The sequence below is a fragment of the Salvia splendens genome, chromosome 6 (genome assembly GCF_004379255.2).
Source record: "Salvia splendens isolate huo1 chromosome 6, SspV2, whole genome shotgun sequence".
Classification (NCBI taxonomy): Eukaryota; Viridiplantae; Streptophyta; class Magnoliopsida; order Lamiales; family Lamiaceae; genus Salvia; species Salvia splendens.
The window spans coordinates 10,340,520-10,353,674 of NC_056037.1; the positions used below are offsets into that span (position 1 = coordinate 10,340,520).

The following is a 13,155-nucleotide window of genomic DNA, read 5'->3' on the forward strand; positions in this document are numbered from 1 at the left end:
TTAATCATCCAGATTCGCCAACGGATCAACGTTGAACTTGTTCTGGAACTCTATCACCCCTTCCAAAATCACGATCTCGTCCTCCTCGCTCCACAGCCTATGGAACATATTCGAATTTTTCTCCGCCTTCTCCGACTCGGCGGCAGGGCTCTTCTTTGGCTTCTTTGCATCCTTACTGGCCGTGTCCGCGGCGGGCTTGGATTTGGCCTTCCTGTTTGATTTCGGAGTCTCTTCGACTAGCTTCGCGGTGAGTGGCCTGACTTCTGGAGCGTCGGATTCAGACTCCGTTTCAGATCCGGAGTTGTCTTCGTCGTCGGAGGAAGGGTGAGGCAACAACGGCGAGGGTTTGGCGGCGGGAATCTGAGGCTGTGGCTTATTTTGGGGAGGGGTGGGGTCAAGATCGACGTCGGATTCCTCCCCGAAGGAGCTTCCTTCCTTGCTGGAATCTGATTCGGATTCCTCAACTGGGTTCACGGGTTCCCGGTTTTTAGCCATTTATGTTTCACAGAGAGAAAGTATGGTTTGCGGGGGTGAGAGAATTGTGAGAGACGGCTTGGCTTGTGTCGTCCGCAAATTCGCCACCGATGGCGAGGGATAGCAGTGGTATGACTCCGGCATTGGCTGGTAGGGCGCGTGAGGTGGCTGTGCGGCGGTGTACAGCCAGGGTTTGTCGGGTGGATCAGGTTCGGGCCGGAGCGGAGAGTGCGTTGCTGCTACCCTGCGCTCATGCTCAACCAATCGGGTCTCGAGCCGAGCAAGCCTAGCAAGAATATTCTCCCATGTTGGTGCTGTTGAATTCCATTGCAAGCCTTCATATGCTTGCGATATCTCCCACAATGAACGAAGATTGACTTCTGCCATGAGATCGAAGATGAAAGCACCAATTGATAAGGGTAAGAGAATTGTGAGAGACGGCTTGGCTTGTGTCGTCTGCAAATTCGTCACCGATGGCGAGGGATAGCAGTGGTATGACTCCGGCATTGGCTGGTAGGGCGCGTGAGGTGGCTGTGCGGCGGTGTACAGCCAGGGTTTGTCGGGTGGATCAGGTTCGGGCCGGAGCGGAGAGTGCGTTGCTGCTACCCTGCGATCATGCTCAACCAATCGGGTCTCGAGCCGGGCGAGCCTAGCAAGAATATTCTCCGACGTTGCTGCTGTTGAATTCCATTTCAAGCCTTCATATGCTTGAGATATCTCCCACAATGAACGAAGATTGACTTCTGCCATTAGATCGAAGATAAAAACACCAATTGATAAGGGTAGTTCCCTTATCAAGATGCCAGAGACGATAAAAGAGATAAAAGAGAAGTCCCGGGAGGCGGAATCCCGTCGACAACTCAAGCTTAAACAAAATGCGTAAAATAAAACAGAAAGAAACGTAAATTCATAAATTCGTTCTTTGAAAGGAATAACAATGACACTTATTTATAATACTAAATACCCTAACTTAAGGAACAAGAAAATATCCTAAACATATATGGAAAAGATATGACAAATCACTAATAAACTAATTAATAAAGATATTGGGATATTCATATAGATATGCACGTATCACAGTTTTAGAAAATAAAAATTGATAATTAAATGATGAACATGCAAATAAAATTGATTCATCATTACATCGATCTTTTCCTTTGAAAAACTTATTTGAAGCTTCGTGATATGTTTATTTGATCGGTTCTTAAAAATTCTATTGAGGAGCAAACTTCTTTAATTATAATAATATTATTATAGTACAGTTGTAATACAAATCTACAACTGCGAAAGTACGCTTGTAGTCATCCTTGATATATTGGCGTTAGCGTTTGTTTAACTACGATTTATTTTAATTCTCTTGTAAATATACGATTTTAATTCAATATCAGAGTTTATAGTAGTAGTAAACATCATAAAAACGACTCCAAAAATAATTTTCCGTTTCACTTCATAAAACAAAGTAACTAGGGAGAGAATATCAATTTTACAACATTTGTAATCAACCGAATAAAAATATTACGATTTTGATTCTACTATCGTTTAATTAGCTAACATAAATGTTGTTGTGAAAACCATTTTTGAGCCCCTTTATACAAAATTTTCCTGGCCGTTAGATATATTCAAATCTGCTTGGTAAACTTTCATATGCTCAACCTGTTAACAAATCATGAAGTGAGTTACAACAACGTAATATAATACGCCTCCTCCGTCCCCAAAGAATATACACTTTGGGTTCGATACGGATTTTAACGTAAAATTAGTAAAGTAAAAGAGATAGAGAAAAAGTAATTAATATTATATTATTAGTGGAGAATGAGTCTCACTTCATTTGAGTGAAGAAAGTGTATATTCTTGTGGAACAGATTAAAAAAAAGAAAGAAGACATATTTTTGTGGGATGGAGGAGAGAGAACAGTACATCGATTATTTATTTCAAAATGTATACAAGTGATTTGTGCAATTATTTTATCGATATTTATAGTTTAAATGTATACAAGCACTAAAACAGATCATCTCAAGAAACAGTAGTACTCAGTTGTTGAACCATCAATTATTTTAAGGTTTACAATGGTCGAAGCATGATGTCATTTTTGAATCATTCACACATTTTATGTGCAGACACAATATCGTGAAAAACAATCGAGTGCCTCAAGTATGAATAGTTCCATTTGAGTTGTACTCCCTCCGTCGCGGACTACTCGCACATTTCCTTTTCGGCACGGAGATTAAGGAATGAGTGTATAGCAAAGTCAACAATTGCGGCTGTAGGTGATAATATTTACTAAAAATGGAAAGAGTGCAAATAACTTGGGACGCCCAAAAAGGAAATAAGTGTAAGTAGTCCGGGACGGAGGGAGTAGTATTCAGTAAAGAGACTGTACACAAAAAGTATGTGGGTGGCCCCAGGTGGGCCTTGGGCCTCATTATCTTTTTATTTATTGTTCACACTTCCAACTAGCTTTATGTACCTATAGTGGGCCCTATGTTAATTGGGCTTACTGAATGCTCGTCGAGTTCACTACTTTCAAAATACATCAAATGGGCCTGCCTAAAATTAATGAATTATTCGGGTCATCTCGCATACTTTAGAGTTTAGACTGCATTGGTATCTCTAATTACAAAGGTTGTTTTTGTTATAACAATGCTTACTTGACAAAATGGGTTGTGAATTATAGTCATGGCATGAGTTTGTGTTAAATTCACGCCGATTTCAAGTTGGAGGATGTTGTCTAGGTTTGGGCCTCGTGGCCGGGTTTAGCCGACTAATTGTAAATCAAATAGAGTGCTATTTTTATCCCTAAGGCCTCTTGCATTTTTTGTCTGATTATTGACGCATTTCAATTAATCGTTAAGCTAGAACATCAAATATCTCGTGCTCGGTTAATTTCACTAGCGGAGGAACATGGATTTAAATACTAGAGCTAAAATGATTGCAATTTGGGCTTGAAAATCAAAGCCCATTTGCAATAGTGTTTATAGCCCAAGGTCCATCTCAGAAAAATGATTAGTAATTATGTTTCAGTTGCAATTGATTAAATTGGGACAGCGCCTTTGTGGTATAATCATCAACTGCGTGGACTTCATATATTCACATCTATTAATTGAATCAATCCTTTTAGCCATGATTCTGAGTAGATATTTAAGAGTGTGTTGGTGGATATAATTTAGTTGATGAATGGAAGCTTGAGTGTGTGTTGAGGGTCGTTGTTGGTCAGGTTAAAACTGCACATGGTTGACAACTTATATATGATTGTAACATCACAAGCTGCCCCTTTTAACATCGATAGTTACTTCATGACTTGTTCAATCATATGTCACACGCATTTAACGCTCCCTATCTCCCAGCTTGTACTCCACACTTGTCCGCTTCTGAGTTTCCTCCTTGTCTCATTACATAATCATAATCATAATCATAATCAAAACCATTCAGTTGAATCTTCATTGCTAAATATTTTAGACTGATTATTGGATTTGAGATTGGAGAAGCAAGAAGCACTACTGTGAGCATTGCATGGAATTTTCATGCACCATGACTTTACTACACTATCTTTTTATCTATTACTAGTTGAGAATAATAGTTTTATGATTTTGCAGAGTGAGGGACCTATCCTTACTCTGTCATTGCTCTTGCTCCCATCTTTCTGCACATCGTTTTAATTCATTAATTTTACTATAAACTAGTGTTCCCTTGTGCAGACATGTGACAAGTATAGGGGACCCATGTATTGATCGAAATATATATTCCCTCGTCCCATAAAAAATGAAACGTTTTCCTTTTGGGGTTGTCCCACAAAAAATGAATCATTTCCTAAAATGGAAATAAAATCATCACTACTATTTTCTTTATCTTACTTTATTATCTTTTCAATAACTCACAAAACAACAATACATAAAATCATGTGCCTAAAAGCAAATGTTTCACTGACAAACCCTAACTTGAACGTATGCTGAAAGTACACTAGATAGTATCTCCATGTTGTGATGGATGGGGATTAATAAAAGTTTATTAAACTATGGTAAATTGCCAACTCTCTTATATCATTAGTGTCTTTATCGCTTTCGTCTTCCATGTCTATTCTTAGACGAGTGATGTTTATAACAATCCAAAGTGTTGACAGAAACATGGGGAAAATGATACTTACATCTATTAGTTTGTATTATTCATTTTTTACATTTTTCAACGCAAATGGTACTCCAATGTATGCATCTCAAAGATTTGTTAACTAATTGTAATTTGCATTCTCATTCGGAACTAACTTAAGAATTCTTATCCAAATATTATATATATATATATATATATATATATATAGGGGAGCGTTATTCTCCTTTTCACATCTTAGATCCTTTTTCCTTCTTAATATTACGCGTTAGATCTAAGGCATCAACGGATCAAATTGATTCTATAAAACTGGTTCCGTGTTGCATTATAGAAGGTGGTTGTATGCATTACAGGGTTATTATTGACATTTGACGGAAAAGTAACTGCCACATTTTGGTATCTGCGAATAATGCACCACATGGTCACGAGTAATGCATATAATTGACTATATAATGCACAATATGTGAACTGCAATGCATACGAATAAGATGTACCATGTTATGATGTTTGGACACACGTTTCTTGTTTCCCCTAAGGGTTTAATAAGCTTAGGGGCTAGGGTATAGTACGTAGACACGTATGTAATCTTCACATGGTAACGAGTAATGGATATAATTGACTATATAATGCACAATTTGTGAACTGCAATGCATACGAACAAGATGTGCTGTGTTATGATGTTTGACACACGTTTCTTGTTTCCCCTAAGGGTTTAATAAGCTTAGGGGCTAGGGTATAGTACGTACGCATTAATAACAAATTATAAAACGATACGAATAATTCACCAAATTGTCACGAGTAATGGATGTTATTAACTATATAATGCACAATATGTGAACTGCAATGCATACGAATAAGATGTACCATGTTATGATGTTTGACACACGTTTCTTGTTTCCCCTAAGGGTTTAATAAGCTTAGGGGCTAGGGTATAGTACGTAGACATTACTAACAAATTGTTGTTATTGGAATATACGTATGTGCATTATTTGGTTTAGGTAGTGCATTATGTAGCTGTTAATTGTCATTATCTCAGTATATTATGCATTATTAGAGGTATTGTGTATATGGGTTAATCAACGGATTGAAGATTACATAGGTGCATTTAGTAATGTCTACGTACTATACCCTAGCCCCTAAGCTTATTAAACCCTTAGGGGAAACAAGAAACGTGTGTCAAACATCATAACATGGTACATCTTATTCGTATGCATTGCAGTTCACATATTGTGCATTATATAGTTAATAACATCCATTACTCGTGACAATTTGGTGAATTATTCGTATCGTTTTATAATTTGTTATTAATGCGTACGTACTATACCCTAGCCCCTAAGCTTATTAAAGCCTTAGGGGAAACAAAAAACGTGTGTCAAACATCATAACACAGCACATCTTGTTCGTATGCATTGCAGTTCACAAATTGTGCATTATATAGTCAATTATATCCTTTACTCGTTACCATGTGAAGATTACATACATGTCTACGTACTATACCCTAGCCCCTAAGCTTATTAAACCCTTAGGGGAAACAAGAAACGTGTGTCAAACATCATAACACAGCACATCTTGTTCGTATGCATTGCAGTTCACATATTGTGCATTATATAGGCAATTATATGCATTACTCGTGACCATGTGGTGCATTATTCGTAGCGGTTTCCAGCCATTATTAGATTACTATTGTACCCACATAATGCACAAAATAGGACAAATAATGCAACACGGGATTAATTACCCAATGTTGATCTTGACCGTCCATTTCTCTAATCTAATGGCTGATATTAAGAAGGAAAAAGGAGGAAATATAGGAAAAGGAAATGAATACATCCATATATATATATATATATATATATATATATATATATATATATATATATATATATATGGGAGCGTTATTCTCCTATTCATCCCTTAGATCCTTTATTCTTCTTAATATGGGCCGTTAGATCTCTTTCATCAACGGTCCAGATGATCTGCATTATTACACTATAATGATACATTATTAGTCGTTGTGCATTATTCAACTGAAAATCTGCATTATTACACTATAATTGTGCATTATTAATCGGTGTGCATTATTCAACTGAAAATTTGCATTATTAAATGACATGTGGCACCAATCTAACCGTCGGATAACAAAATCGTGGGGCTGAGATTAAAAAGAACAAAGAACAAAAGATACAAAAAGGAAATGAATACATCCCTAGAGAGAGACTTAATTAGCTCATAACTTTTTAAATAAAACCTTTTCATATAATTATAATACTACAACTTATGCAAAACTATAAATTAGTATAGATAATCAATATTGTTCACAAATTTACTCTATTAGCAGTACGATTTATGAAGGCCTAAAATCAAAATGACATACTATAGTTAAATTAATAATGGATTGATGGGCACACTCGTGAAGACGCCAAAGCAAATATAGGACATGCTTCAAGATAACCTCAAAATATTTCTCCCTCAAATAAATACATATGGTATTGAATTATTTATTTGTACGACAAGGAAAAGGAAAAGGAGAGCAAAGCAAATTAAATAAAACTGAATCAGTAATTGCTTGAAAAACAAGTGCAAATTAAAGGAACTGCAAACAGTAAGACTACCTCCAACGGTGACATTCTAGACAATGTCACACATAAAAGACAAAATAAGTATAAATAAAAGTAATTGTAAAATAATTTCAGGCAATTGCCCCTCATCTCTCGATAGAAGCCTGCCGCCACTAGAAAAAGTGAGGGGTACATGCCACATGTCTTCATATTATTGGCTGAATATTGATTTCTTTTTTATTTTTATTTTTTCACTTTTTATTATTGATTTATTTTTATTACTTGATTATTGGAGTACATGTATGTTGTAATAAATTTGCACAATAACAATATAATTTTACATCACATTTTCAATCTCAAAAATTTTGCACTACATTAAATTTTGATTGTTTTATTAATTATTAATTTTTTTTTCAATGATTATTACATTTATCTCTATATATCTTTTCAAATATCATGTGAATTATTCTTCCAAAAAAATCATGTGAGCCACTCTTTCATAAAATTATGTGAACTACTTCATTTTTATTATTTTATTTTATTTTTTTATTTTTTATTATTTGCTACTACATTGTGCTTCACTTTTCTATATATATCACACTTAACATGTAGAACTCATCACAAAAACAACCAAATCATCCAAATTATCGCCCTTTCATTATTGTTTTGATAAATTTGGTTTTATGGATCCAAATCATCCAAATTATCGCCCTTGTTTCCCAAACTATTTTAATTCCCAAAATTATCAACAATCATCAGAATATCCAAGTTCGCAAAATTTTCCAAATTTTGCACCACCTTATCAGAATCCCCAATCATTTTCAAATCCTGAGTATTCACAAAACTTTAAATTATCTCCAAATCTAAGCCAAATTCTTACATCTACTGAAATTCTCACATCAAACAATGTCGCCTAAAACTTGTTCGGAGATGCCCAACAAGAGAACAAAAAGAAAAGGAGCTCAAACAATGTAAGTTGGGTTGGGGTCACTGATGGAAGTAAAAATTAAAATATTATTATAAAATATATGAAAAAGAAAATATTTAATTGGGTTGGGTTAGATTGGGGTCACTGATGGAAGTAAAAATTAAAATATTAATATAAAATATATGAAAAAGAAAATATTTAATTGGGTTGGGTTGGGTTGGGGTCACTAATGGAAGTAAAAAAGTTGATGGATTGAGGGAGAGTTGTGTATGTGGAGGATAGAGAAGTGAATATTTAATTAAAAAGTTGATTGATGTTGGGTTGGGTGAGTGTCAGGATGGAGATCGTCTAAAATGAAGATAAGAAGAGACAACGCAAAGAAAAGTTGAACACGAGAGATGCTTTATTTGCTCAGATTCATAAAATGGAGTATCTTTTTCCTTTTTTCTGGAAAAAGAAAAAAAGTTTTTTTTTGTTTTCAGTTGCAACTTTTTGCAGGGGACAATTGTTTCAGAATTAAGGCTGGGGTATATTTGTTGTCTGAATAAATCATCATTTTATTTTCCTGTCCTTTGATATTCGTCTGCGATAATGTTTTTTTCCCTGTAGTACTTGTCTCCAATTTTTCAGAATAAATATGACACTTTTTTTACTTATTTCGAAAAATAATAGTAACAGTTTCACGTTGCAGTTCAGCTTAAAATGTGAATTGCGATTTGGAAATACAGGAAGTGACAAAATATGAAAATATCCCTTGCTTTTTTAATTTGTTTTCAACGAAAGAAGTTGAGATTTTGATATGGTATATCTCTCATCTTTTGGTACATATGTTACAACTTGTAAATCGTTATGCACCCGAATCGTAGAATGCATAATATTTGATTCGGACTATTAACAATAGCTAAGATATGTTGTTTTCACTGAACAAAATATATATGCTTGACCTAAATATGGGCATGAGGAAAAACTAGAGACAAAAAATCTGTGTCTCACATTTGATATCTGATTATACCAATATGGTTGCTCATGGCATGCACAAAACAACAAAATTGATATGCTGAGCTACACCAACTACTGATATGCATGTCGAAATTCATCTATCAAAAATTATAAGTGGAAATTTTAAAATAAAACACGAAATATAATTAAACATTAGACCATCCCACACTTTTCAAAATCTGTAAAATAAATCACAAAATATGAAATTATTTCAATTATCTCATCCTTCTTTTTTCCGTCAAATTACACGCGAATGTGTAGCCGATTTAAAACACGTTGATAGAATGGCGTTGAGCAAAATAACAACATCTATTAAGTTTGTGAAAAATGTTTACCCTACTTGGGTTCTGTAATTTTGATACAATTACTTTATTTGGTTTAAATAATTTTATTAAATTAAAGTTTTTTGTGGGCCAGCATTAGCATTTATTTAATCGAATTAAAGTTACTTATGTACCCCGTCATTCCACGACTCTCACTTGCTCTTTAACTTTTTGAGTGCATTAGAATGGCAGCATAAATCAAAGTGAGCATTTTTTAATAAAATTACCACTATATTAATATCCTAATTTGACCAACAGAATAATATACCCAATCCGAACAAATTTGTAAGTACAAGGGCTGGGACCCAGTCAGTTTTTAACATTTTATATAGAAAATAAATTTATTCAGTCAATCACATGGGCCCCTAGCTTTCTCTCATTTCTTTCAAATGATAGTTCTACTACTACTAAGCAATAACTAATTTAAGTAGAGCAAGTAGTCTTGCTTTATGTACATTTACTTATGGAAGGCATAAAGTAGGTTTACATTTCCAATAATTACGATTTTGATTAATCAATTAATTAGTACTACTAGTACTAGTACTAGTTTTTAATTTTTCTTTGTCAACTAGGATTTTTTAGTTCAGGGTTAGAGAACCGATGCGATTGAGTTGAAGAAATGAGGTAAAAAAGGAAGTGTTTATCATTTTTACAGGGGTAGTGAGTGATAATGGAAATTCTACTACCATAATTAAAGATGACTGGTCAACCTACTAAATAGCATAACATTAAACGGCGCCGTATTTGGGGCACTTGGGGCTGAAGAAGGAGGATGCGAGCCTGGAGTTGAGGAGGTCGACGATGGGCGCGAACTTGACGCAGCGCGGCGTCTTGTACTGATTGATGGAAGCGCCGAGGCTGATTGCGTAGTCCATGAGCTTGTCGAACGTCCCTCCCTCCACGATCCTAATCTCGAGCGGGCCGATCGCCTCGTAGGCTCGGTTCTGCCTGTACACCGAGCTCAGCGACTCCTCCATTGTGAGGCAGCAGTCCTCGAACACCGATGGAGGGATCGGGATGGTGCTGTTTTGGCTGAGCTCCCAATACAAGACGTAGTGGCCAGGGATTCCGCTGGTGTCGGCATAGCTAGTGTATTCAGTCAAGGACGCCCCGAACGGCTTGAGATGGCTGACCGCGGCCCGGACCGCAGCCTGCAGCTCTACCTCGTCCGTCTTATCCGAGTCTATGCTCAGCACCACGTTCTTCCTGCATATGAAGTTGAACTGCGGCGCCTTGTTCTTGAAGCCGGCCACGCGCAGCACGTCGCCCACTCTGTACCGGTATAGCCCTGCGTACGTGGTGACCACAAGCTCGTAGTCTTGGCCCTGCTTCACATTGACTAAATCTACGAGCTTGTTGTCGTTATTTGCGTGAAGCGGCAGGAACTCGAAGTAGGCCATGGTGGGGATGAGAGTGTAGGAGACATCACTGGGGCTGCAGAGGGGGTTGAGGTTGACACCGAAGTAGCACTCGGATGAGGCATACATAGTGCAGACAAGGGGGAGTCCATCGCTGTAGTAATCCAGAGTTGGGATGTACTGTGACATGGTCCCAGTAACGATAACGTCCACGTACTTGGTGTTGGGCCAGAGGCGGGTGATGATCCCCTGCCACGACCCCTTCCTGCACTCCGACTTCACGAATTCCGCATTCTCCGGGTCGGGTTCCAGGATCCGCATCACCGCCTCCCTCACTTCCTCGTCCGTGATGAGGGGGTTGAGGGTCCCCGTGCGGATGTCGTGGCAGAGGAGGGACCAGTGCTTCTCGAGGAAGTGGATGGCGCGGATGAAGCCGGAGGCGAAGACGGCTCCGACGCGGAGAACGTCAGTGCGGAGGCAGAGGCCGCAGAGGATCTGGGAGTACATGCTCTGGTAGGAGTCGGGGCAGAGGATGGCCTCATTGGGGCTGGTGTAGTTGGTGTAGGGGTCGTAAGGCCTCTCCTTGAAATGGGAGCTCTTGTAGAAGCTGGTGAGAACAGGGCGGGCGGGGAGGCCTCCCGGGGTCTTGGTCTCCGATTTGATGAAAAGGAAATACATCCCTTTCCCCTTGTCTAGCCCCGGGACAAACTGGCTCATCACCGGCATCAGGAGGCTGTAAAGCAGCGATCTCCGCTCCAGCTCCTCCTCGATCGTTGGCATCATTTTCCTCTCTCCCGCAGATGTTCCAGAACTGCATGCTACAATAATCAGGAATTGGGAGAGAGAGCGAGATAAGGAAGTGTGTGTAGTACTTACCTAGTGAGGAACTCGGAGATGGGATGGGAGCAGAGGATGGGGGAGGTGTCACCGAGGGCGATGCGGTTGATGTCGGAGAGAATGTCCTCGTAGGAGATGACAGGAATGGTTTTCTTGAAAGTTTCGCGATCGGTGTGGGCGTTGAGGCCGTGCCTATTGAGATACTCAACGTGGGCGTTTCGGGAGAGGATTTCGGAGAGGACTTGTTGCTGGATGTGGTCGGGGTTGGAGGTGATGTCCTCGATGAACTCCAGCTTCTTCTTGTTGTTCTCAGCCACCAGGTTCTGATCGGTTTCTTTTGGTGCCTCAGGCATTATGTGTGATCGTTTCTGAGGGAGAGATGATGATGATGAGAGAGGGAGTGTGTGTGTGTGTGTATGTGGAGGAATGGAGATTTATATAGAGGGGAGAAGGAGAATAGTAGCTTTCAAAGAAGCAAAATGGCTTGATTGTGAATATGGATGGGACTTGTGGCTATTTGTTTTTCTAATATCACACGCTATACTAATTTGCCCCATCCTTATACCCCCATTAATTAATTAGCCGCGCTTCCAACTCATCTCTTTCTATGTATATTTTGTCCACATTTAAAAAAAAATTAAGAGTTTAATTATTAGTACTAGTACTATTTAGTTTCATGGAGTAGTGGAGTTTGATTCATTTATGGGATCATCAACGATATTCCTTATCGATGTTGTGTGTAGGCATATTTCGTTGCCATCTAACTTTGATAATGTTTAATCTTACTCATTTAGTTATAATTTTGTAGGTCCTCGGTAAAACAAAACATAAATGCTACTAGTAGTATTTTAAGGAGAACGTATATGTTGATTTTAGTTTAGCAAACAATTATAAATTCAGAAATTGATAATCCCATAGCCAGAAATAAATGTTTGAATAATGGGAAGAATGTAATGTAATGGTATTGGTAGGTGAGTGAGCACATATAACATGCATGCTTGTAGTGCGGGTGTTTCTTGAGTCGGCAGCAGCCTCTCCCCCGGCTTCGCTTCCCTATTTTTTCTGCCAATACAAGAAATAATATTATCATTTTCAGTTTCAACGGAATTTAATAGCTGCCGTTCATCCAAATCTCATCATAACGACATTAATAAATTGTTACTACTTCAACCCTAATTCAATATTTCAATATCATACTCTAATGAATTTCTTTCTCTTTCCACATATAAACTTGACGGAACTGTTAGATGCATGCGTCTCACAATATCAAATACCACGAGATAAATGCATGAAGTGGTTTTAAGGTGAGGGTGCACGAGAGTGTACATGAAGGCTCGCATGCATGGGATCACATGCCCTAGAATTCGGTTAGAAGTCGGGTATATAAGTTGATCACTCTCCATGCTTGTTGAATAACAGAATCATCTTGATACAACCTAGATACAGAGAGAAACACAGAGAGAAAGAGTTCGAGCTGCGGTTATTCAATCCAAGTCAGAGATTGATTGGTGATCTTTGTGATCGAGGAAGAAGTCTCAGCTCTTCGTCGTGGTGTTGGTTATCTTCTTAGTGTATAGATC

General features: G+C 38.0%; 2 protein-coding genes across 2 annotated transcripts; both read right to left on the reverse strand.

The window, feature by feature from the left end:
* Positions 1–495, reverse strand: LOC121808767 (probable transcription factor At2g20613). The gene has a single exon (XM_042209348.1). The coding sequence runs from the start codon at positions 493–495 to the stop codon at positions 1–3; it is 495 nt and encodes a 164-aa protein (XP_042065282.1).
* Positions 496–10,000: 9,505 nt separating this feature from the next.
* Positions 10,001–12,009, reverse strand: LOC121809517 (indole-3-acetic acid-amido synthetase GH3.6-like). Its single transcript, XM_042210197.1, has 2 exons — positions 11,615–12,009; positions 10,001–11,549 (listed from the first exon to the last, which is right to left on the reverse strand). Exons 1-2 carry the CDS (start codon positions 11,926–11,928, stop codon positions 10,109–10,111), a joined length of 1,755 nt encoding a protein of 584 aa, XP_042066131.1. The 5' UTR covers positions 11,929–12,009; the 3' UTR covers positions 10,001–10,108.
* Between the last annotated feature and the right edge of the window lie 1,146 nt (positions 12,010–13,155).

Coding starts and splice junctions, on each gene's coding strand:
- LOC121808767 (XM_042209348.1), bottom strand. CDS start 495: ATGGCTAAAAACCGGGAACCCGTGAACCCAGTTGAGGAATCCGAATCA.
- LOC121809517 (XM_042210197.1), bottom strand. CDS start 11,928: ATGCCTGAGGCACCAAAAGAAACCGATCAGAACCTGGTGGCTGAGAAC. Junction 11,550..11,614: donor ATCTCCGAGTTCCTCACTAG/GTAAGTACTACA, acceptor TGTAGCATGCAG/TTCTGGAACATCTGCGGGAG.